The sequence below is a fragment of the Eptesicus fuscus genome, chromosome 1 (genome assembly GCF_027574615.1).
Source record: "Eptesicus fuscus isolate TK198812 chromosome 1, DD_ASM_mEF_20220401, whole genome shotgun sequence".
NCBI lineage: Eukaryota > Metazoa > Chordata > Mammalia > Chiroptera > Vespertilionidae > Eptesicus > Eptesicus fuscus.
In genome coordinates this window covers 94,845,439-94,870,842 of record NC_072473.1, presented here as the reverse complement: position 1 = coordinate 94,870,842, position 25,404 = coordinate 94,845,439, and the positions used below count along the sequence as shown (strand labels likewise).

Below are 25,404 nucleotides of genomic sequence, written 5' to 3'. Positions count from 1 at the left end.
GAAGATTGTTTTCCTGCTCAATTTTCTCCAGTTTTCACATTCATGGTTTGAATTACAATAAAGTGTTTTGCAGGTGTGTAGTACCTTTCAGGATAAATTTTCTCCTATTGGAAGATGTATTGTCATCTTTATTGCTGTAATTTAACAGAACCCTCTTATCCTCTTATTAATCAATAAAATTGATGGGTTAATGTGTAGTGTTTTTTATAAATGAGTAACCACAGATTTAATACTATGTAATATGTAAACATGATGAATCCATCTCTGATCATTGTGCTCAAGTAGAACATAAGAGGGCAAGTATGACCCCACTTACCTTGGGCAATTGAGCATCTAGCTATTTGAAGCTATTTAAATGTCTTGTGTAAGTCTCTTAAGCTACTGGCATATGAATAAGAAACATATTTGAGATCACTTTCAAATGTTTATTTTTATTTAGTTTTACTGAGTAATAATACCTTACATCTCTGTAGAAGCCAGGCATTTTCCCTCTTATCTCTCTCTCCCAAATATCTAGTGTCTCTTAGTGATAACAAGGATAATGCTAAATAACATGGCTAAAACAATTTACCTTCACAGATGTTTTCACATACATTATCTTATTTGAGGGCCACAGCAATTTCCATAGATACTAGTAAGAAAAGTCAAACCTTGAAGAGGCAAAGGGGCATTAAATGATAGAGCAGGTGTGGATGAACGCAGACTTTCAGGCTTTGCCCTACCCTACTTTTAAGACACTCTTCAAGTGTGACTTTTCAGAGGGGGCATTTGAAAGCTTTAATCAATCATTCTTATACATAAATCAATCACCTCTGCTAAGAATATTAAAGCCCTACTATATGTTATGAAATGTCCTTAGGCACTGGGAGGATAAGAGTGATTAAACTTTTGTGCAGAATAATGCCCTCCCCTCAGTGATGTTCATGTCCTAAGCCCCTAAACCTGAAAATACATCCTATATAATAAAGAGCCAATATGCTAATTAGACCAAACAGCAGAATGGCCATCCAGACGACCTTCTGGATGAAGCCAGGGCTGCAAGGGCCGGCCAAGGCAGCCGGGGCTGTGAGGGCTGAGCCCCTTGCATGAATTTCATGTATTGGGCCTCTAGTTATTTATAAGGCAAGAGGGACTTTGCAGATCTGATTAAGTTACTGGTCTTGAGCCCTAGGGATGACCGTGGATTGTACAAGTGAGCCCTAAATGTAATCACAAGAGTCTTTTATTAGGGGGAGAAAGGAGAGTCAAAGTCAGAGGAGATATGATGACCAAAGCATAGCTGAGAGATTTGAAGATGCTATGCTGCTGGCCTTGAAGGTGGAGGAAGGAGCCACAAGTCAAGGAAGGAAGGTGACCCTTAGAAGCTGGAAAAGACAAGAAAACCAATTCTCCTCCAGAGCCTTCAGAAGGAATACCTCCCTGCTGACCCCATGATTTTAGCTGAGATCCATTTCAACCTTCAGAAATGAAAGAATAAATTTGTGTTGTTTGAAGCTACTGAGTTTGTGCTAATTTACTACAAAAACCACAGGAAACATGCAATGGCAGTCTCAAGGGACTCAACTTCTTTTAAAGTAAACAGATCAATCAGAGCAATTGAGGGTGAAGAAGTTTTATGGAGTTCTGGGTAAGTGGAGACTGGAGGAAAGGCACGGTGTCAGGTTAGGATTACTCAAGAAAGTAACAAGGAAGATGAGTCACAAACATCTGGGCACAGTTTTTTTTTGTGTGTGTCATTGTGCCCAAGGTAGGGCTACTCCAGCGGGAAATGAATGTTCCATTTTTTCCTGAGAGGTGGGGGACAGAGCAGTAGAGGACCTACTGGTGCTGAGGATTCTATACGCTGACCCGGTCTTGGCAGAATCATCCCATTTACTACCATGAAGCATACTGGGTGGTCATTGATGATAGATCTTTGTGAAGTCTCCATACATGCAATATATGAGTATATAGATCCACTGAGTGCAACACTCCATATATATTAGCATAATATTCAACATCCATTAACTTAGACGCACAGGGGAATTCGAAACAGCTGAAGCTTGAAGTTGATCATCTGCTTTCTTTCCAGTTTGCATCAGAGCATACATTACGATGAATGGAAGCAATTACAGGCTGATTCAATGACAGTGTCATCATTTATTGGAGTATAATTCCTCTAGCCAATCAGTGTTCTAAAAGTAACAATAAATTATATTAGACTTCTAGTATTACTGAAGATGTAGGGGACTATGGATCAATGGGTATCTGATACTTGAAAAGCTTCAGCATTCAGTTCTTGTTGAATCTATAATTAACAAATGAAACTAAACTAATCATAGTAAATTGTTCATTTGGCTACATTCTTCTTGTTGAGCACACTGCACGCTAAGGAACAAGAGGGTGAAGTGCTGCAGAGTGTGGGCCTGTGCTCTTGTATGTCATGGTGCCCATCAACAAATGAATGCCTCCATCAGACCATATTTGAATGTTGTGTTACTATTATAAAATGTTTCATCCTCTCAGGCTGCTGATTCATCTGGCTTGAATAGTATGTGCTAATAAATGATTGTTTTCTATTTTGCTACAGATTGGCTGGCACTTTCCCAAGAAAATATCAGTAAACTGAGAAGTTCTAAATGTAATGTGTGAAATGTAGAAAAAAAGGAGTTCTAAATATAATGTGTGAAACAGGTAGAAAATAGTGGGCTCTGTGGCGCAATGGATAGCGCATTGGACTTCTAGTGACGAAACAGGTAGAAAAAAAAAAAGCTGCTGGTGACTTATGCTAATCAACATTCTTCCCAGCAAGCACTGGCTGGTGTGGATCAGTGAGTTGAGTGTTGTCCCATGCACCATGAGGTCACTGGTTCGATTACCAGTTAGGGCACATGTCTGGGTTGTGGGCTCGATTCCCAGTTAGGGCATGCAGAAGGCAGCCGGAAGAGGATTCTCTCTCATCGTTGATGCTTCTATCTCTCCTTCTCACTTCTTCTCTTTCTAAGAAATTAATAAGAACATATTTTTAAAAAATTCTTCCCAGCAATTACAAGAAGCTTAGGAAGAAAATAGGCATAAAAGGCTTCAAAACTGTCCAGAATTTAGATTTACAGACACAGTTATTAGTAGATTAAGTCACATTCTATTATTTAATCTCTTTACTTTCTGTATCCAAAAAAATGCCTTCATCTTGTAAAATTAAATTTACATTAACTGTGAAATAATGCTTAGGCTCTTTTGATATTTCAGAGAAGGGCATGCACTGGCTGCCACACACTAGCATAGTGTTCATGATGCTTATTAAAAATATTAGGAACCATGATGTTCTGAGACTACTTAGCATAATTTTGTTTTACTAATTTACTATGCACCAGTGATACTCAATTGAGTCTTAGCATTAATATGCTCATAATATACAGTGCAGTTCCTCCATATGGTACATTGGGTAGAAGCATATTAAACATATTACACAAATAGAGCTCAACACCTCACATATTGTTGATCAATAATGCAGCAATTAGACAATTCCACAGTCAAGAAAATAAACACTAGCATATGTGCCCAAGGCCTAAATGAAAATGAGATGGAGGGAACAAATGAGAATAGAGAAATGGAGATAATAAGAGAGGACCAACATAGGTTACACTGTTACACAGAACCCCAAAGCACAAAATCTTTTATTGTTCTGAAGCAGAGCACCAAAACCAATATTGATTAAGCTAAGTGGGTGATTAAGTACACCTAGAAAATCTTTTTTTAGCCTAGCACTGCCCAGTAGAAATATAATGTGAGCCACAAATACAAGCCACCTATGTAAGTTTAAATTTTCTAGTAGACATATTAAAAAAGTGAAAAAAAAACAGGTGAAATTAATTTTACTAACATATTATTTAACTCAGTGTATTTAAACATGCAATCTGTATAAAATGGTAATTTTTGTATTTAACACGATTTTCATACTTAGTCTTTGAAATCTGATGTGTATTTTATACTTATAGCATATTTCATTTCAGACAAGCCACTTTGCAAGTGCAAAGTTTGGCTGGAGGCTACTGTGTTAGTGCAGTTTTAGATTAATCCATTATAATTTCTCTCCTTCTATTCCTACATTATATGCTCCTTTGGATAAGTGGTTCTTTAGAAGGCTGTGACAGTGAGATTGAATGTGTTAATGTCAGGGACTGAGGCTCAGAGTGGCCTATGACTTGCTCAAAGTCACACATATTTAAGTGGCTGAATTACTCTCTCAGACCTTTCCACTACATGGTCTTCTCCTTTCAAAAGTCCATCTTGCATGTGTCCCTCCATTTCATTGTTTTCTTAAAAAAATCACATGGACTATTAGCTAGCCCATTAATAATGATAACCCATAGAAAGCTATTTTCAAAAAAACCTTAAAATAATGCCCCTTTGCTTCTAACACTTAGTAACTCTTCCCATGTTCTGAAAGAATAGAATTAGCAAGCATTTTGCAATCAGTGCACAGGATGATATAATAGAAAAGAAAAGTGCTCCTGGAAGTAGAAACCTTGCCTTCATACCTGATTCTATTCCCCATTAAATGAATGACAGTGTAAATGTTAGGCAGTTAGCCCTTCTGGGTCTCCATGTTTTCATCTGTGAAATGAGAGGTTAGAATGTCTGTCTCACCTATTTCTCAGGGTTGTTGCAAGTGTCATGTAAGACTATACTTGTGTAAGTGCTTTGTGAAGTGAAAAGTACCATACAAGTATAAGAGTTTGTTGCTTTTCAAAAGAGAAACAACATTTTTTAAATATCGGTGTACACCAGATCCAGTTATTTAATTTGTAATTACATTGATTATTTGTCATTACACTCACCTTCAAAAAATCACACCACTACAGATAAAGCTAAACTCTCCTCAGTTAATCCCCAATTTCTCTCCCTCCCCCTAAATCACCCATTGCAAGTCCACTTCATATAAGCATTTTGTAAAGGTGAGAACATTTAGGTGAAGGCCCAGCACTGGACCTGACATAAGCAATCAGCACACCCATACTTTTGAATGACAGTCTTGGCTGGTGACCTCACATAAGCAAAGCCACCTCCACAGCACAGCACATCTGTACCAATACTGGTGGTCTGTGCTGCCACATGTAATATACTTATCATATGTGTAAGGGAGTGTGTGTATTCACTATGACAAGATTCAAGAATAGATTTTGCATTTGTGGGTAAATCCATTGGGTCCATACTAGACTCCTGAGATAAACTTGCCTCTCCTATTGACTTAAATACTTTTCTCATAAGCTCTGGAAGAAAAAAAGCTAGCACTTTCTTTTTAATATTAATTGGCAAGCATATTGGCTATTAAACCTACTGTGGAGAAGAAAAGCCAGCAAATACTATCATGACAATTTAGATAACGATAAAGATTATAATGATGATAGAAATAAGAACTTCTATTTGATCAAGTAATTTTTATTTAAAATGTGAAATATTAAAATATTAAATTGCAAGACAATGTCCATTTGTATTCATTGTTCTTCAGAGAGCAAATGCAAAGAGACAGAATATTTTAATAACAATTGTGAGCATACTTAGAATAAGCTTTGTTAACCAAGTTAGTATCATTACTATTATTAACATGTATCATGTTTCAAAATATGAACGTATTGTTTTAATTTGCTTTCTAAACAGTCACAGCAGGGTCTCTGAGTATTTAAATAAAGCAGAGAGAGTTTATTAGAACAGAAGGAAACTATCCGGTTATATTGGTCACAACTTGCATACAAGCACTTCTGACAGCAACCCTCTGTTGAAGAGAAAATTACACAAATTGCCAATTATCATCATCTTTAATAAATAAACATTCTATCTTTTTCCTCCCTCCCTCCTTCTGACTTCTATGGGATTGTGTTCAAAAAGCATATTTTCAGTGGGACCATTTCTATTACAGAGTGATTGAGCTCTGATTTACACATCAATTACTCACCTTCATGGAGATTTTCATGCTCCCCTAGCTGACATTAATGAAGCATAACTGTGTAAATGCTTTATTTCATACCAGTTTTGGATAACTGAGACTGATAACTAATCATATTGAGAGACAATGTGCTATAATATAGGAAACAATAAATGCTTTCTTTGAAATCTCATCTATTCTTTTTTAAGGTTTTATTTTATTTATTTATTTTCTTTATTGATTAAGGTATTACATATGTGTCCTTATCCCCCCAGTACCTCCCCCCACTCATACCCTCTCCCCCTGGTGTCTGTGTCCATTGGTTAGACTTATATGCATGCATACAAGTCCTTTGGTTGATCTCTCCCCCACCCTCTCCTACCTTCCCTCTGAGGTTTGATGGTCTGATCGATGCTTCTCTGTCTCTTGATCTGTTTTTGTTCATCAGTTTATGTTGTTCATTATATTCCATAAATGAGTGAGATCATGTGATATTTATCTTTCTCTGCCTGGCTTATTTCACTTAGCCAGTTTGGCTCAGTGGATAGAGCGCAGACCAAAGTGTCCTGGGTTCAATTCTGGTCAAGGTCATGTACCTGGGTTGCAGACTCCTGGCCATCTCATCTATTCTTTATGCACTCACCATTCATATGTTTATATCAGTCATCCATTTCTTTCTGTAAGACTCTAGCTCTCAGTATCACAAGTGCAGTTAGGGCTTTACCCTTGAAATAAGTATTTGCAAAAGCCAGACTTTCATTTTCCAGCTTCCTCAAAGAGCAGAAAACCTTGCTGTTTTCCTGACAGTGTTTTAGACCAAACATGGACAGATAATCTGAGGGACTGAGATTGGGTGCATCTTAAATCTCTTGTTAACTTGTCCATATTTGTCCCATGGGATCATCTTTAGTGACAGTTGTTTGGTATGTACTTGAACTAGCTGGTGTGCAGAATGTGAACTCCTCCATTGCTTAAGGTCCAGCTGGAACACAGCTGCCTGATTTTACTTCCCACCCCATGCCAACCTGATAGTCCTATAGCACTTTATATCTGTAGTCATAACATGCTTTACACTGTACTGTGATTATTTTGGAGTGGATTTACCTTTCCTTCTGGGCTTGAATTTCTTGAAGACTTGTACTCTGTGTTATTTTTTTCTCAGCACCAAATATGTAATGTGGGCACCCAGTAAATAAGTGTTGATTAAATAGACAAATTGATTAATATATTAATTAATATCTTTGTCAACATTTCTCACTGAACTTGGGCAGGAAAAATATATTGTCCTGTCATTTGTTCATTCAGTCAGTCAAAAACTCTTTATGGAGAGCTGAATACTAAGCTTGGCACTTTTCCAGATAAATGGGAAGCAGAAATGTGTTATTCCTCTCTGGTGACAGTTTCATTTAACACTCACAGTTCTCTCAGTCAGAGCAGGAAAGGGGGAAGGAAAGATGGGTTGGAAAGTCAAAGGAGAGTTGCACTGGGGTAGAAGGAATAGGAATGGATAAAGTAATTTGGAGTAAAAGAGATAATGTCTAAGATCTTGGTTATCTACATTCACTGTGATGAAACTCAACATTTTCACTGTGAACTGGCTCAGAAATGCAGCCTGGAGGTGTACTAGTTTGCTAGTGCTGCTGTAACAAAATACCGAAAACTGGGAGGTTTAAACAGCAGAAATTTACTCTCTCAGTTCTGGAAGCTAGAAGTCTGAAACCAAGGTGTCACTAGGTCTGGTTCCTTCTGAAGGCTATGAGGGAGAATCTGTTCCAGGCCTCACTCTGAGCTTCTAGTGGTTACTGTCAATTTTTGGCATTCCTTGGTTTGTAGCAGCATCACCCCAATTTCTGCCTTTATCTTCACTTAGCATTCTCCCTGTATGAGTCTGTTTTCAATTTTTCCCTTTTTATAAGTTCACTAGTCATATTGGATTATGGACCCAACCTACTGTAATATTACCTTATCTCATCTAATTACATCCACAATGACCCCATTTTCAAATAAGGTCACATTCTGAGGTATGGGGTGGGGTTAGGTCTTCACCATATGAATTTTGAGGGGACAACCTTCCTCTCATTATAGGGGGAAACTTGTCAGGCATCTTGTCAAGATAAGAGGGAGAAGTGTAACCCAGGAGGAAATCACAATTATAGGTCCATGTGACACATGAGAAAACAAGCTTGACATCATGAGAGTGTGCATAGGCAGTCAGATAAGCAGATGGCTCCTGGCAGTTCTATGCTGCAGTCTTGATCTCATGCTCCCAGTTGTATGCTCAGGCCAGAGCTCTGTGGAGTGAGCATGCCATGGAGAGTCAGGGGCCCAAAAGGTAAGCCTTAAGGGGGTAGAATTTACTTGGGTAAAAATTAGTGAATACACGCTGATAAAAGTGATTGGTGAGACATGAAAATAGAGTTAGCTAAAAGCTGTCAGTTATAAACTGCTTGTTAAGGGAATTAATTTCCTTAGTTTAAAGTAATTAAGAATATTATTTCTGAGAAAATATTGTTTTAAATTAAGTAGTTTTTGAAATTGTCTTGCTATAAAACTGAAAATAAAATATCTTTTAACAGTGTCCTTTATGAGAAACTGAGTTATATCACTGCTTTGAGTTGGAAAAGAATTCCTGATATATAATGGGTATAGAGAGGAAATACTTTGGGCAGACTTTTTCTTAATTTGAAAGACACATTTGTTCTGTGTAGGTTGGTTTCAGAAGCAATGGGTATGGAGCTGGGGATGTGGTACATGGGATGGAGCCAGGGTATATTGGGGCTGAATGAGGGATCATCAGGAGCAGAGGACCAATCCAAGCCTTGGGCAGCTGGTCACAAGGCAGAATTACAACCAACCAGAAAATCCTTTAAGCCACCGCTAATACTCAAAGTCTGTCACTGTCTCCTCTTTTGTGGATCTATGGAATCATTTGTGATAATGAAAAGCTTACATTTCCTTGAAGTAGATCAAGATTTAGATCTACCAGTGCTTTAGAGCTCTGCATTAGCATTGATTGATTGTTTTAAAGAGGGAATCATAAACAAGAAAATTTCAAGTTGACACTGAAGAATGCATGAAGAAACATTGGAAGACTAAACAAGAAAATAAAAATTACCATTGATTGGCAATGGAGAATAAGGTATATTATGATGAGTGGAAGCAGGAACATTTTATATAATTTTTATTTTTATATAGTTTTAATTTTTGAACCAATTCAAAAGTAATAAACATATAAATAAATACATTTACTCTATTCATTCTTTGATTGCTTATTTTCTTGGCTCGTTGTATCAATTCCAGGCCTATACTAGTGTTCAGGAAGCATTTGTGAAAGCTTCTGAGTCATGCAGTTCTTTGCAGCTCTCTCGATTTGGCCACATTGAATGTGAGGTGCTTGTAAGTCATTGGTTTGTGTTGCCAGTGGGTCAGTGAGCCAGAAGGAATGATAAACAAAGTCTCCTTTTTAATGAATGGGTCAGAACTAAAGTTATTTTTAAACACGTTTCTATAAAAATGAAAATCAGACACTAAACTTTAGAAAAATTATAAAAGCAGAAAATAAACTCAGGAATTCTTAGATATTTATTGTTAAATGGAGTCTTCTTATAGTGGAGTGCTCACTATGGAAGAGAGAGGGGATGCTTGTCACAAGGTTGATGGAGATAAATATGCATGATTGTAAAGGGATAGCTAACACATTCTGCCTAGGAGAGAAGGGAAGTAATACTTGTTGGGGAGACTGACAACTCTCTCAAACAGCCAGGGATATTGGACCCCATCTCTTAGCCAAAATTTACAATATGCAAGGACAAAATAATTGAATTTCACTGGAACGACTGCTTTTGAAGAACATTTCTACAGGTTTCTAGAAAGTTATTGATATACTGATGACTGCTACAGGCAGATAAGAACCTTAGAGTTGCCAAAATCATGGTCATTCTATATAAAAGTGGATGTAATAGAAATGGAATTTTAGCACACTCAGATAATATTGTTGATAATCACTATCAATTTGAGTGTCTACCTGTCCTTGCTGTTCTGAGAAGATCTATACCATGCTCCAAAAATCTCTTCTAAGCTGAGCTATTTTTCTGGGAGTTCATATTATACACATATCCCTGGATCAATGGCACCATGCCTGTTGTGTGAACAGAGCTTAAATATGTGGATGTACTTTCTCTTCTACCTACCAACATCTTTTTTTGGAAAACAAGCCTGGGAGTGCAAAGGTACATCAGATCATCAGGAGACAGACATATGTTTTCCTGTGGCCTCTGATGGACTTACAAGTTCAAACACAACCTGCCTGAATCATGAGAAATTTAATTGAGTACATAAAGAGGTCCTCATAATTATAAACTGAAGTAGGTATGACAAGAGGCTAAATACATAGCTCTGGGTTTAATTAGCTGGTGCTTCAAATTAGTAATTTTGGTTTCAATCAGAAATCAGTGACATTCTATACATTGTGAAAGCCTCATCTAGTTCATTCCTCATTATACCAAGCCCTGTGAAGCTTTCAGTATAATGCTATGCTGAGAAAAAGAGGAAAAATTTGAAGAGATTTGGTTGCCTTCCAAGAGCAGTGGAACTCTATGGAGATTAAATCATTCTCACTAGAGATATGAGAATTAATTGTTCTTTGTTATATGTTGTAAAAAATGAATCAAAGAGTTTCCTTGCAACAGATACCACCCATGTGCACAATCAATCTGCTATTCAGATTTTCATGTGGAATTTGGTAGCTAATGAACTGATGCAAAAGGCAATCCAGAGCCTCCAACAAATCAACACCAGATAGGAAGCACAGAAAGTTCCTTGACTGTTAGCCACTTGAAGGGTTATCCTGTAAGTTGAAGCATGTTTCCATTTCTTCTTTTTTTTTTCTTTTAGAGTTTTAATTATATCTTTGCCTCAGGAGAAGGAAGGTCGTTTGCAAAGCCAAGAGACAAATGTACTTCAGTTCTCTTCATGGGAGAATCAAATATGATATATGGGCCATCATTGTGGGCTATTTGTGCATGGAATGATCAGATAGCTAGAAAACTGATACCTTGCTCAAATTTTTCAGAAACAAGAGATTTTGGCTCTTATCTGTGATTATCTGTGTGTTGAGAATCATCTGCTCTGGAAGGCAAACAAATTGTGTCCTTCTCCTTTGTAACAAACCCTCCTCACACCCTGACTAAATATTGCTTTAACTTGTTCCCTCCACCTCGACCCCTGACATCCTATCTTTCTTACATTTTGACAAATTGATGATGGGCTTGGGTTACTCACAGCCAATGTATGGTGCTGAGGTCGAATCTCGTGTACCACACTTCATGGACTGAAGATGTTACTATGCCTGGTTGATTCTACATCAATCTCTAAGACAAAGAAATTGCAACACATGGCAACTGTTTGGGGTTCTGAACTCAACTTGTGAATGGAAATGTGAGATGATGCTAGCAAATGTAAAGGTAGACTGGCTTCCAAGTATTTGGACTTGGCATCTTTCTGGGCAGGGCCCAGATGTAAAGCCTGGGTTTTGGGTAGAGGTCTGTATGTTCTTTGTTTTTTCAGACAGGGATAACATTTGTTGAGCACACTCATGAGTGGCCCAGTGAACTCTTATGTATCTGGCATTCTTTGTATTATGAAAACATCCTATAAAAGTTGCCACTATTTTAAAAACAAAGAAATAAAATGTTGTTTATCCAGTAGATGAGACTATCAAAATCACTTTGAATTTGTCAGTTCAAGGATTCCTGTGGAGAAAGGCTGATGAGATTAAGTGTAGTGGCATCTTATTTTCCATGTATATCAATATCTAGTTAAGCTGCCATAGATATTTCATGTTGTTGGGCTCTTATTTTGTAAATTGAAGTTATGAGACTCACAAACAAACTAGCTTACCAGTGATGGGCATTAAGTTTGGGGCTGCATTCAAAACTTGTAGACTGTACTTTTATATCAGTATATCTCTTGTAATTTCATTAGCTGTTCATTTGTATGTTGATTATCTAATTAAGTCATAACATGGCAGTATTGACATGTGGAAGGAAAGCAACATATATATAGTGCATGCTAAGCATATAATTAAAATTTGGCCAGCATATATGTACTCACTTTGGGTAAGTTTACAACCAAAAGCAGGAAGGTGAGGGAATGGGAATGGGAACCCAATGAACAAAATAAAAACCAATACTGTAAGACTTAACCTTTTGCACTCGAATGTCGAGTGTGACTCGACACGGTTAGCATTAGAATAAAGGAATCGAGAAAAAAGCAAGTGAGTGCAAAGGGTTAAAGGTTATAGTTTAACTAGAGGCCCAGTCCATGAAATTCGTGCATGGGTAGGGTCCCTAGTGGCTGCCAGCTGCCAGCCAGGGCCTTCCCCTGGCTGCCAGTTGCTGGCTGCCAGCTGGGGCCTTCCTTCGTTCCAGGCCGCCCCCTGGTGGTCAGCGCATGTCATAGTGAGCAATTGAACTCCCAGTTGGTCGAACTTCCAAGGGGACACTTTGCATATTAGGCTTTTATATAGATAGATATTCACAGCCTTGCATGATGAAGAAAATAGTATTTTTTTTTTAAATAAGGAAGCATTGCATTCTATAAAATCCAAGGACCCAGAATATATGTTAGATATTGTCTGGAAGCTTTTCTACTGATCCTCCAATGAAAAAGCCTGAAATGTAATGAACTTCACAGAATTACATGTATTTATAAAACATTTTTGTGTTAAAGTTACTCAAGGCTTTTGACACATTTTTTTTCATTGTTAGAAGTTTGTTGTTCAAGCTAGACCCCTTTCTTTGTGAAAAGGTTCCCCAAAAGGCTTTCAGTCATCCAAAATGCAAACTATGGGGAGACAACAACAAGGACTGGAATTGATTGAGTGATTTGGTTTGTTATGGACTTCCAAAAATGTGTTTAGGTTCTCGTGTGATTTCATTACAACAGGATAACCATGGCTGTGGGCTCAGGATAGAATTCCAGTTTATCTGCAACAATGTATTTAATTTCTTTCCCTTAGGGTTTTGTGACATCTGTGAATTCTGAGCCCTAGGCAATTCGCAACACAATGTAACCTTCAGTACCTTTCTACACAGAGCACTGACTTTTGGGAAGTCTATAATTGCCTGTTGTAATCAAGCAAGGATAAGGGACAAGGATTCTACCATGCTTACATGGTCAGAAATATATATTCTAATAAGCAAGTTTTTGTTTTCTTCTCTATTCTGCATAACTGGTCAGGATCTTAAAGCTAATGTGAGTAAAGAAAAAAGATTATCTGCTTTCTATGTAGTATCAGTTTGGTAGCCTTGACTTGTATTTTTTTTTTCTTAGTGATAACAAGGGAGAATTCAATGACTTACTTGACTAATTAACCAATTTCTCCTTTTGTTTTTTTTTATATTAGTCACTATGAACAAGACCGTAGTGCACTTAAAAAAAGGGAATGGGAACGGAGGAATCAAGAAGTCCAGCAAGAAGACGATCTCTTTTCTTCAGGCTTTGATCTTTTTGGGGAGCCCTACAAGGTAGCTGAATATGTATGTAATTTATCTTTATGGAAAATGATTGCTTGTTGCGTTTTTGAACACATTAATCAACATTTAATCTATTTTAAAGCACCCAAGTCATTTCCAGGAGAATATATTTTACATATGAAGTATATACATATACTGTATTTGAGGCAATTGCAAGTTTATAAGGAAGTCTTCTGAAACAGATTCCATCTTCTTTGGTAAGCATAGTAACTTTGAAAGAGACTTGTGAGACTACCTGTCTCCAAAGAGATCTTTACTGCCCAACACTTCCTACAGCAAGGAAGGCCCCTTTGACACTTTCTTCCACTTTGATTATCAGAAAGGCAGTCCCTGAAGACTCTCAATGGATATGCCTATTTCTTCTCCCAATAAATGCCATCCATTGCAAGACCACTGCTTTCTTTTTCCATTTTAAGTTGTTAGTAGCTGTTCACTAGTTTGAGTAGTCTTTGAAAATCACGTTCTGGAAGAAATGGAAAAGCCAATTATTTTTCCTGGTGGTTAATAATCATGGTTTTGGAGAGAGTCCCTCAACCAGAGGGATTAGTGTAGCTTGATTGCTTTTCTAGTGGTATTGTGGCTAGTATGTAACTCCAATAATGATTATACTGCTATGTTTAAGTACTGACTTCACAATGACTGCCTCTGAACTTTCTATTTGGGGTGGAGGTTGGGGAAAGAACCTTTTTAAATTGATGATAGTTGGTTGGTTTTTATTGAAATTTAGCAGCAGTATAATTTTCTGTAATAAAACAGAGATGATATAAGAAGTAAAAAACAAAAACATAGAATATTTTCAACAGTAATGATTTTAAAAGAGCACCATTTAGGGGACAGTGACTTCTGGAAAAGGGAAGTTCTTAGTAAGGACTGTATAGGCACAAATACTACTTTGTGATAGAGTTACGCTATTTGGGTTGATGACTAGTAACACCAGATTCTTGATGCCTTATTCAGAATAAGTAAGCAACTCTTGATTGAGACCTTCATGTGTCTCTCAAGTTTGGTTAATTCTGACAAAGAGACTTAAGTCACCTAAACTACTAGTTTTCAATTTGTTAATATAATTCTTTAAAAAAGCATTTTCTATCTCAATTGATTTAAATTTATACTACCTTCAAAGTGTGAATTTAGAGATATGATTAGTTTAACAAACATTTATTGAAGGCCCATTATTTGCTAGTCATGTTTTAGACTAGTGTACAAAGAGAAATAAGGCATTGTCCCTGCCTTCAAGGAATTTCTTATCCAGTGGCAGAGATCATCATGAATGAATGAATGAATGAATGAGGGCATGACTTCATGGTAACTGCTAGAGAGATAGATAAGGGAAGGATTAATGAAGACATTGTACCTCATATGAAGGAGTTTGGACATGATTCTGTACATAAAGAGAAGTTATTGCAAGTTTTCAAATCAAGGCATGTCTGGGACAAAGAATTTTAAAAGACAATGTTGAAAATGTGGAGAATGGGAAGGTAAACTAGAGGCAGAAAAAGAAGCTATTGTAATTGGCTAAGGAGAGTTCATGGCGGGCAGCATTTAAGGTAGAGTAAGGAAGTTCAAATGATGGGACTGGGTATCTGTTTGGATGTGGGTAGTGTGATAGATGAATTATTTTTTTCCCACCTGTTTAACTTCAGAAGATGGTGCTATTAATAGGTTGTTCAGGAGAACAACAGGGTTGATGCATGTAGAGAAAAACATAATTAATTCTGTGAGTAATTTGTGTTTGAGATGCCACTTGAATATTAGGGAGAGATATCCAGTAGACAATGGATACATGGATCTGGAGCTAAAGGGAATTATTAAGAGAGAGATTTAGGTGAAATCATGTAGGTGGCAATAGAAGCTGTGAGAATTAATATTATCACTGAGTAAGTTATTGTGTAAGAAGGACAAATAAAGTCTTGGGAACTAGCAACATTTAAGGGGTAAAATAGAGGGTGTCCCCAAAAATCCTCTCTAATAAAAGAGTAATATGCAAATTAACCATCACTCTGCTACATAAACCACACCCACCAGCCAAGCCACGCCCACAAGCCAATCAGGGTGAGTATGCAAATTAACCCCGACCAATATATGGCTACCAGAAGGGAGGCTTGGGTTTCCCTGGCAACAGAGGAAGCCAAGGTTTCCACACACTCTGGCGGGCCCAGGCCTCCACTCAAGGCTACAAAGTTTCAATTATAGAAAATCCATCAATCCTAAGAGAAATGGCTGCTGGCCACAGAGCAAGCAGGAGGCTTGGCTCTGCTCCAGGCTATAAAGTTTCAATTGTAGAAGGTAAATAAATCCCAGATACCAGGGCCTCTGCTTGGGTGGCCAGGGGCGTGGCTGGCCTGCAAACCACCACAGGCCCCTCGTGCAGGCCTCTCCACACCCCAGAGGAACCCCACCCTTCAGGGCAAACCAGCTGGTCCCCACCTGTGCACCAGGCCTCTAGCCTATGTAATAAAAGAGTAATATGCAGATTGACCATCACTCCAACACACAAGATCAAGATAGCTGCCCCTATGTAGTCAAAGATCCTACCCCCATTTGGCCACAAGATGGCCACCACAAGATGGCCACCACAAGATGGCCAGCAGGGGAGGGCAGTTGGGAGGGACCAGGCCTGCAAGGGAAGGCAGTTGAGAGGGACCAGGCTTGCAACGAGGGCAGTTGGAGGCGATAAACCCTGCAGAGGAGGGCAGTTAGGGGTGACCAGGCCGACAGAGGAGGGAAGTTGGGGGCAAACAGGCTGGCAGGGGAGCAGTTAGACATCAATCAGGCTGGCATGGGAGTGTTTAGGGGGTGATCAGGCTGGCAGGCAGAAGTGGTTAGAGGAAATCAGGAAGGCAGGCAGGCGAGCAGTTGGGAGCCAGCAGTCCTGGATTGTGAGAGGGATGTCCGACTGCCCATTTAGGCCCGGTGGGACATCCCTCAAGGGGTCCCAGATTGCAGAGGGTGCAGGCTGGGCTGAGGGACAGCCCCCCCCCCCCGCCCCCGTGCATGAATTTTGTGCACCAGGCCTCTAGCATATACATATTTTAACAGCTCAATTTTCAAAATGAAATTTGTTTTAAAAAGTACTGCCTTTATAATTATTCAAAGTATGTGTATACATTTTTTGGGACACCCTATAGGTGGTAAAAACTGAGGCAAGGAAAGTAAGCTAAAAAATGAGTGAATAATAAGAAAGATAGAAAGAGAACTTGGAGAGAATCATTTAATAGAACCAAAGTAATAAGAGGTTTATGGAGGAGGGATTTGCTAGTTACACATATCAGAGAGGTCAGGAAAGGTCAGGACTGGAAAGTGGCTGTTGGATTTGGCAGTTAAGTGATAATTAGTGACCTTAGGGAGAGTTTATTTTAATATATTTTTTTTTTATTGATTTCAGAGAGGAAGGGAGAGGGAGAGAGATAGAAACATCAATGATGAGAAAGAATCATTGATTGGCTGCCTCCTGCATGCCCCCTACTGGGGATCGAGCCCACAACCCAGGCACCTGCCCTTGATCAGAATCAAACTCTGGCCCCTTCAGTCCACAGGCCAATGCTCTATCCACTGAGCCAAACCGACTAGGGCAGGAGAGTTCTTTTATTGTTAATGTTGGCGGTCATTGTGGAAAGCCAAACTGTAAGGGTTTGGAGAGTAAATGGGATGTAGTAAAATAAAGGAAGAGAGGAAGTGAATGTAGATTTGATATTGCAGAGAGTTTTTGTATTGAGGGAGGAAGAAAGGAAGCAAATTAGATTGCAAGGGGATAAATATGGAAGGAAGCTTTTTTAAAGTGAAATAAACTTGAATATTTTTAAAGATTGATGTGAAGGAACCAATGACAATGAAGAAGGAAAGGGTGAAGAAGGTATAGGAGGGAGAAATGGGGTAAGTAGAGCAAGATCCCAGAGGTAATGAGAACATACAAAATCAAGAACATGTGAAGAGTGATGAGCCATGGGAAAGTAAATGGGAATGGGATATTAGGCAGAGTTAATGATAAAATACAAAATCAAGAACATGTGAAGAGTGATGAGCCACGAGAAGGGAGATGGCAATGGAACATTACAATGAGAACAAAGCAAGAGAGTGAAGGGAAGATTGGGGGCAGGGCCAGAAGTTGTGATTTCCATTTTTTCCAGAGAGTGGAAGTGAGGTCAAAGGATGATAGATGCCTCATCCAATCTTGAGAAAAAGAAACAGCCAGATGAGTTTTATATATTATATTTGGATGGATTAGAAAAATGAGCTTTATTCAGAGGATGAATCTTTAAAATTCAATATTTACTCCATACTTAACACTATCATAAGATGTGGCATCCTTGATTACCACCCCCCCTATTATAATTTCAGTCCTGCTCAATTAGTGGTCTTATACCTTTAAGGTAAATACCATTTCTTGTTAACAAGGAGTGTTATGTAGATATGAATTTATTTTTAGATGTAAGCAGTATATTTTTGAGTAGGCAGTTAAAAAATCTTTTGTCAACATTGCCAGAAGTTTTTAAAAGCCATTTGTCTTGATATGTCAAGGGCACACCTGGTAGAGACACCAATGGGAACATTAGTCTAGTGCAGGGCCAGGCTTATTATGTAACTAGTAGCTTGTTGCATTTATCCTTCTTGATGAGGAAAAGCCTTTGTTCTTGGGTAAACACTGTGAAAGAAAGGAATATATTAACAGCTGATAACCTAGTAATTCTCTTTCTTTCACCATTACTTTGATGGTCAGCTGCTATTTTGTGCTATTTTGTGTTATGTCCATGTTCAGGGTTCTCTGGGTGATCACTGGACAATAGAACTCTTGTTTTCCCCATATTGTGATACTATTGTGCTTGATGTGCACCTCCAAAATCTCCCCATATCGGGACTGGTGTGGAAACCCTTGGAATAGCTTGGCATGCCATAAGTAGCAGAGCTGGCTCATGATCTACTGGTAGAGATGAAGGCATGCCAAAACTCTTCCTTGGGTTTGTGGTTGGAATGCTTACCAAAAAATCAAAATTCCTGGTGGTGGATCAGGACTTTCAGGAAACTTTTTGCCATCCTAAATTCTGAAATATAGTTTGATCACTTGTCCAACATTATTAGTGGTAACAAACTAGTCAATGAATGGGCAGAAGGAAGAAATGGTGATTTCTCATATTCCTGGATGATTTCCTTCCTTTTCTTATTTTATCTCTGCCACTCCCAGAATGGAAAGTATGTTGACTATTCCAACATTTGGTTGGTGGGTAACCTCTCTGCATGGTTGCTTTTGTTGCTCACACATTTCAAATTTGAGTTAGTTTGTGCTATGCTATGGAGAAGGCTGTCTTTAAAAGTGATTGAAAAATGTAACATGTCTAGTGTGGGAATATTAGGAGGGATGAGGACCTAGCCTGTACCAAGTGCCTAGTCTGTGCCAGACACTGTGCTGCGGCTTTATATATGTGCTTGTTTAGTCCTTATAATAACTGGCGTAGGCATTTTCCTCATGTTTCCCATGAGGAATTTGAGACTCAGAGAGGTGAGGTTGCTTCTCTGCAGCTTAATATCCATATAACTGGTAAATCTAAGCCCAGTTCTGTGTGATTCCATATCTGTAGCAGGAAGCTATTGATATCCTCTTACAGAAGACCTGATAAGTTTACCTTCTGTGTGACTTTGGAGAAGAAATTTCATTTCTCTAACCTATAGTTTCCTTCTCTCTGAAGTGAATAATAATACCTGATAATATAAATAATACCTGATAACAACAACAACAACTGACATTTATAGCTTTTCACAACTCAACAAGAATGAGGACAATGAGACATAGAGATGTCAAGTGGCTTATCTAAGGTCATTTATGTCGGGTCAGTTAGAAGCTAGATTGAGACCAGACCTGCTCTGCTGACTCACATGGTTATTGTAAGGATCAAGTCAAATACCCCGGAAACCTTGCCTTGAAATCTGTAAAGTGTTGTACAAATTCAAAGTATTATCATTATTATAATTAAAGAAAGAAATAGCAACTTAGTTTGGATAGATTAGCTGTGAATTATTAGAATTATAAAAAAGGAATCACTAAGTCACATACATTAGCTAAAATGAAATAAAAGAAAAAATGAACCTCAAAACTTAAGTTATGTAATTACTTATATTAAAAATAAATACTATGGTACAATTACCTTCTAGCACATTAGTCCTGCGATTAAATCATGCTACTGATTTGAAGATAGCCTAAGAAGCAAACTGAGGCAACTTTGCATTTCCTGAAGTAATGAGAGGCAAAAGATTTAAATGAAGGAGAGCTGATAGTTATGAGCCACAAACCAGACATGTAATTTATACCTGCAAATACTTAGAGAAAGCATTTCATTGATGATGGAGAAATTGTGATTACTCATAAAATAATGGCTGTAGAGGTTACCTTTAAGGAATAAACCAATTATCTAGAACAGGAAATAAAGAATTGGCAAAAATGAAAGAAGCATACAATTGATTAAAATGGCTGGATTTCATTTTTGGCATTTTTATAATGTCCAGTCAAGGCTGCCCAGAATACCTTGTTCCTTAATAGGATTGCTAAGACTCTGGAGGGTGAAAAATAACCTTTAGTGTGAATTAGATGTTGCTGTGGTATATAATGAGAGTACATTTTGTAGATTTACATAAATGTATTGCAGGACCCATTGAGTTTTCTATTATATAGACATCCTAAGAAATTTAAGATGGTGGGAAGGCAGAGAGTTGAATCTGACCACTTAGACTTTACTGATAATTATTGGAGATTATTGAATGGTGGACTTCTCAGGCTATGTGCCTGTGTGTACTCTGTGCCTAACTGTGTCTCATGAATATTTTCAATTTACCACTATGCATGTTAAGAATTACCATGTCTGTAATCACAACATGTCTGTTATGCAAAACACATGAATCTTCCTTCAATCAGCAACACAGAAAGTGTAGCCAGTGAACTCAGTCTTGAACTATCTGCTATGCAGTTCCAGTCACAAGTCCCATTGAGACAATTCCTCTGTGAGGAACCTAGTCTAAGGGAGCTTACATCCCTCCATTCCTTTATATTTACTCCATTCTTATGACAGTAGTGCACAAGAAAGCCCAATACTTGGAGCTATTAGCCTAACCCTGTAACTCCACATGCAGACATTCCTTCCCTGAGTTAGATTTTAATGCAATGCTCTTGCTTTTTAATAATCAGAAGGAAAAGCCATGTGAAGACATCTTTGCATTTTCGGTAAAATTAGTACTGAAAACTATTTTATTGTTCAAAGCTTCTTGTAATCAAAACAATGAGAATTTCTTTTCATATTTTAGTATCTGGTAATCATTTATTTCATTTAATGAATTAGGGTATGCTTCCTTTCCTAAAATAAAGAGAATCCTATAAGCTATGAGCTTTTCCTTATTGCCTTAGCTACCAAGAAGCTTGGTGTTCAACTTAATGTTCAATCACAGTAACCAACTTAGCTTCACTTTTACTTTTTCTATTTATGTACCTTTTACTCCAAATCCTTTATTTTGGCATAGGCAAGGTATAAATTATAATTTTATTCTGTTCAATTCATCAACAATTTATTGAATATCAAATATGTACCATACATGTTACTAAGTCTTGAAGGTAGAAAATTAAATAAAAGGTAGTTGTTGACTTTTAAAAGCTTATACTTTTGTGCAGGAAAATAAATCATAACTATAGTATAGTCTATATAGTAGGATGTTGATTTTCTATATGTATTTAGAGAAGTTTCAATTTTCCTCTAACATTATTCATGTAGATACAGTTTTAGACATTGACAAGTTTAGGACTTCTCCTAATTTCAAGCATATTTTAAAACCTAGAGATGTAAAATTAAATCTAAGTATGCATCAGAAACTCAAATAACTACAATAATAGGCATAAATGAAGAGATATTAAAACCTAACTTTATCTTTCCATTAAGATAAAGATAAACCTGTTCATTTTATTTACTGCTAAACATAAACAGGGATGTGATTAAATTGCTTGCGAGCAAATGGGCCTTGATGTTCTGGACTCCTGATGTGTTTGGCCTAGAGAGAGTGAATTACTTCTTAGGGATTTGAGGGATCTTGGTGGTTTTTGTGACATCATAGAACAAGTTTCTGATTCTGTAGAACTCTGTTTCAATGATATTTCAATGAAAATTCAATAAATTAAGCTTTGAGCTTCCTGGTAGCTGTGGCAAAAATAAAAAGCTCATAGGTTATATAATTTTCTTTGCCTAATGTAAAGAAGCATATCCTAACTCAGTGAATGAGACAGTGTAAAATGAAGACATTTAAAATGTAAATGAAATAGCTGTTTCCCCTTGTTGGGTAATATCCTTGAAGATAGGTTTTAGTGTTCATTAGGCAGTCATTTGACCCGAGAGGTAAACAGTTTGAGGGGCCAGAACAATGCCTTGCATCAAATTCTTATGGGGCCCTCAGCTCAATGAAATATTTTTATTCTGAATTTAAGGATTGAATAGAGAAACTCATTCTGGCTGCTGCCCAAATGGCTTATTGTGCAACTCTGTTGAAGAAGAGACAGATGTATACAAAGAGTTTATCCTTGCCTTAGCTGAAAAGTAATTTCTACCATTAAAATTAACAAACTTAGGCCCTTTAGGGAATAAAAGTGATTTTTACTTGTCTTTATCTATTAAATATGCCTTTCAAATATACTTCTGAAAATGGAGCAATTTTTCAGCTGAGAATTATATGAAATATTGTTTAAGCACTACTTCAGCACCAAGGTTGCACGTAATGTATAATATAAGATGTTTTTGAGGATAAGAAACCTATACATCCATATATATATATATATATATATATATATATATATATATATATATATATAAATTTGTTTTCTAAAATTCCCCATCCCCCACAGATTCCTCTTAGCCTATATTTAGAATACTCTTTATTTATCTTTGAAACCATATTTTCCAAACTGCCCTTATTTCTTTGAAAGTGTCTTCTATGATTTAACATATGGAATGAATTGAATACTATATACAGTGTATGGCAATCATGCTAATAACAAAGCCAAGGTTTCCAGTTTGACTCCCTCTCTGGTTGTTTCTTCTTGGTATCTTTTTCTGGCTCCTCTTCTTTTCCCAGTCTCTTAAAGGTTGATGTTTTCCAGGGTTCGCTCTTGAGATTGATCTTATCTTTCTACATTTTCTTTCCCTGGGTGATTTAATTCATTTTTGGCACTTCACCCTCCATTCATTTTCACATTCTTCCATCTTCACATACAGAGAATAGCACACAACTATACAGCCTAGGTTTAGATTGAGATACTAAAGTTGGATAGGCACACTCTCTGTGTGCACCAGGAGACTTCGTTGTGTTAAGGGTGTGTGGGAAATCCTAAATGTTAAACATCTAGCTTCAGTTGAGGTTGTACCAGTGGGAGGTTGTCATACCCTCTGTGCATGAAGAGCAAACCTATGGCTCCTGGGACATAAACACTACATAGGGTAAGTGTGTTCTCCATTCATCCAATGGCCCTGCTGCCACATGCCTCAATGGGTGCCAATAGTCTTGTTTCATTGCAACATCTTGGGCCAGAATAGTACAGCCTAGGCACAAAGAAGTACTTTGCCTTTCTGAATTCAACAGATTATTTTGATAACCTCTTTACTAGGTAAAAAGAATAATAAAAAGTCACTTTCAAAATTGAAAAGCTGAGTTTTCATCAGTCATTTCCCACTATATATCTCCCTATTATTTTTAGTTATGAAGGCTATGCTTTCTATATTAAAAATACTCATGAACTTAAATATTTTAAAAGCAATCACACCATTTAAATAAGATTAGTGTATCCTACAGGGGATGGTATAGCTGGTATGTTGGCTGTCCATAGAATGATTCAGTTGCCAACATCACTTTGAAAATCTGTGTTTTGATTTACTCAAGTAACAGTTTAAAATCTTGAATAATTTTTTTCTAAATCACTGAAGACACAGTCACTGTTGATAAACAGTTGCACCATTTCAAAGTAAATGAGTATGAATCATCAATATGTAAATACTGTTCCCCCAGAACATGTAGGCAGACCCAGTAATTTATAGTTCTTTGATGAAAAGCAATCAGATTTACTTTAGTCATAAGTCAGTTCAATTAGATGTTGTTAAATCCCATGCTTTTTCTAAACTGAAGGTAGCCATGATAGGATAGTTTAACTGATTTCTTCCTTATCCAGTGGGCTAAGCCTTTTTCATTGTATATTGTAGTGGGAAGGTGTATAGTTTAACTGATTTCTTCCTTATCCAGTGGGCTAAGCCTTTTTCATTGTATATTGTAGTGGGAAGGTGTGAAATGTCAAGAATAATATAAGTCAAATACTCCTTTATAATCCCAATGATCAGTAAGTAGAAGTTGTTGATCACAATGTAGAATGTAACAGTTCAGCTCAACTGACTTAAAGTAAGGTATTTTGCTAATAAAATTCATAAGTAACATAATTTAAAACTTTCTCCCAGTAAGCATTTTTAAGGTTAAGCCAGGGAGTATACAAATGTTAATCACACAAGTCATTCCAAGAGACTATTTCAATATCGTTACTGATTTTTTCTTATATATCACATGAAAACTATGAATAGCAGCATGAAAATTTTAGAGAACCTTATATGTTAGTCTACTTAGAACATCTGTTTGAAACATTAACATTAGGAAACACAAACCTATTCATTCTTTCTTCTCCCACCCCCATCTTTTTGTTATTTTAGACAAACAAAGGTGATGCACTTGCCAACAGAGTCCAGAACACGCTGGGAAACTATGATGAAATGAAGGATTTGCTAACTAACCATTCTAATCAGAATCACCTAGTGGGAATCCCAAAGAATTCTGTGCCCCAGACTCCCATCAACAAAAATGAACCAAGCTTTTTCCCAGAACAAAAGAACCAAATGATCCCACCTTACCAGGATAATACTCACCCCTCTGGACCAATGCCTCCACCTTCTGTTGTGATACTGAATTCAACTCTAATACACAGCAACAAGAAATCAAAACCTGACTGGCCACGGGATAGTCATAACACTAGCATTGTACCAGCTAGCCAGACCAGTAGTCAGCCAAACAAGATGCAGCCATCTACACAGGATCAACCCCAACCTAGACTGGAAGACTACTTTGTTTACCCAGCTGAACAGCCTCAAGTTGGAGGACTTGAAGAATCAAACCCATCATCAAAGGAAGGCAGTTATCTCAAGTCCAGTGGAGGTGATACATTTAAAGAAATATTTCAATCTAATTCACCAGGAGCATCTGAATTTACAGTGCAAGTGCCTGGGTCTCCCCTACTTGCCTCCTCTTTATTGGCTCCTAGCAGTGGCCTTTCAGTTCAAAACTTCCCAACAGGACTTTACAGCAAAACAAGCATGGGGCAGCAAAAACCAACTGCATATGTGAGACCTATGGATGGCCAGGACCAGGCACAAGACATATCTCCAACACTGAAACCTTCTATTGAATTTGAGAACAGTTTTGGGAATCTGTCATTTGGATCCCTCTTGGATGGAAAACCAAGTACAGCCAGTTCAAAGACTAAACTGCCAAAGTTCACAATTCTCCAAACAAGTGAAGTAAGTAATTTTAAAGTTTTGTTTTGTTCTTTTTTTTAAAATAACTGTTATAAAGTATTCACAAGAAGCTCTTATTTACCTTCTCAAGCCATAAATGTGATTCTTCATGGTCAGAATCTGAGTCTTGATCTTCTGTCAATTGTAACTTGACTGATTAACACTTTGCAAATTCAGTAATATCTCCATAATTTGGAATGACAAAAGACAAGGTCAGTCTGAGTGAATGAAAGGTTGGAGTTTTAAAGTAGTTTCAGACAACACATTTGCAATATTATGTACAAATTTAATAACACTGGGGATTTTAATTGGCCATGAGGCCCATGAAAAGATTGTGAGTCACTACAGGCCATGACTAGCCAATATCATAAACAAAACACAAAAGTTCTTTGAGGTA

At 37.5% G+C, this 25,404-nt stretch overlaps 1 protein-coding gene across 1 annotated transcript in view; it reads left to right on the top strand.

Moving 5' to 3' along the window:
* Nucleotides 1-13,069: 13,069 nt before the first annotated feature.
* The window catches only part of AFF2 (ALF transcription elongation factor 2), a 494,373-nt gene continuing 482,038 nt past the window's right edge, over nt 13,070-25,404 (top strand). Inside the window, 3 exon segments of the mRNA XM_054719638.1 lie at nt 13,070-13,080; nt 13,311-13,443; nt 24,150-25,010. Coding sequence (XP_054575613.1) covers nt 13,070-13,080; nt 13,311-13,443; nt 24,150-25,010 — 1,005 coding nt within the window.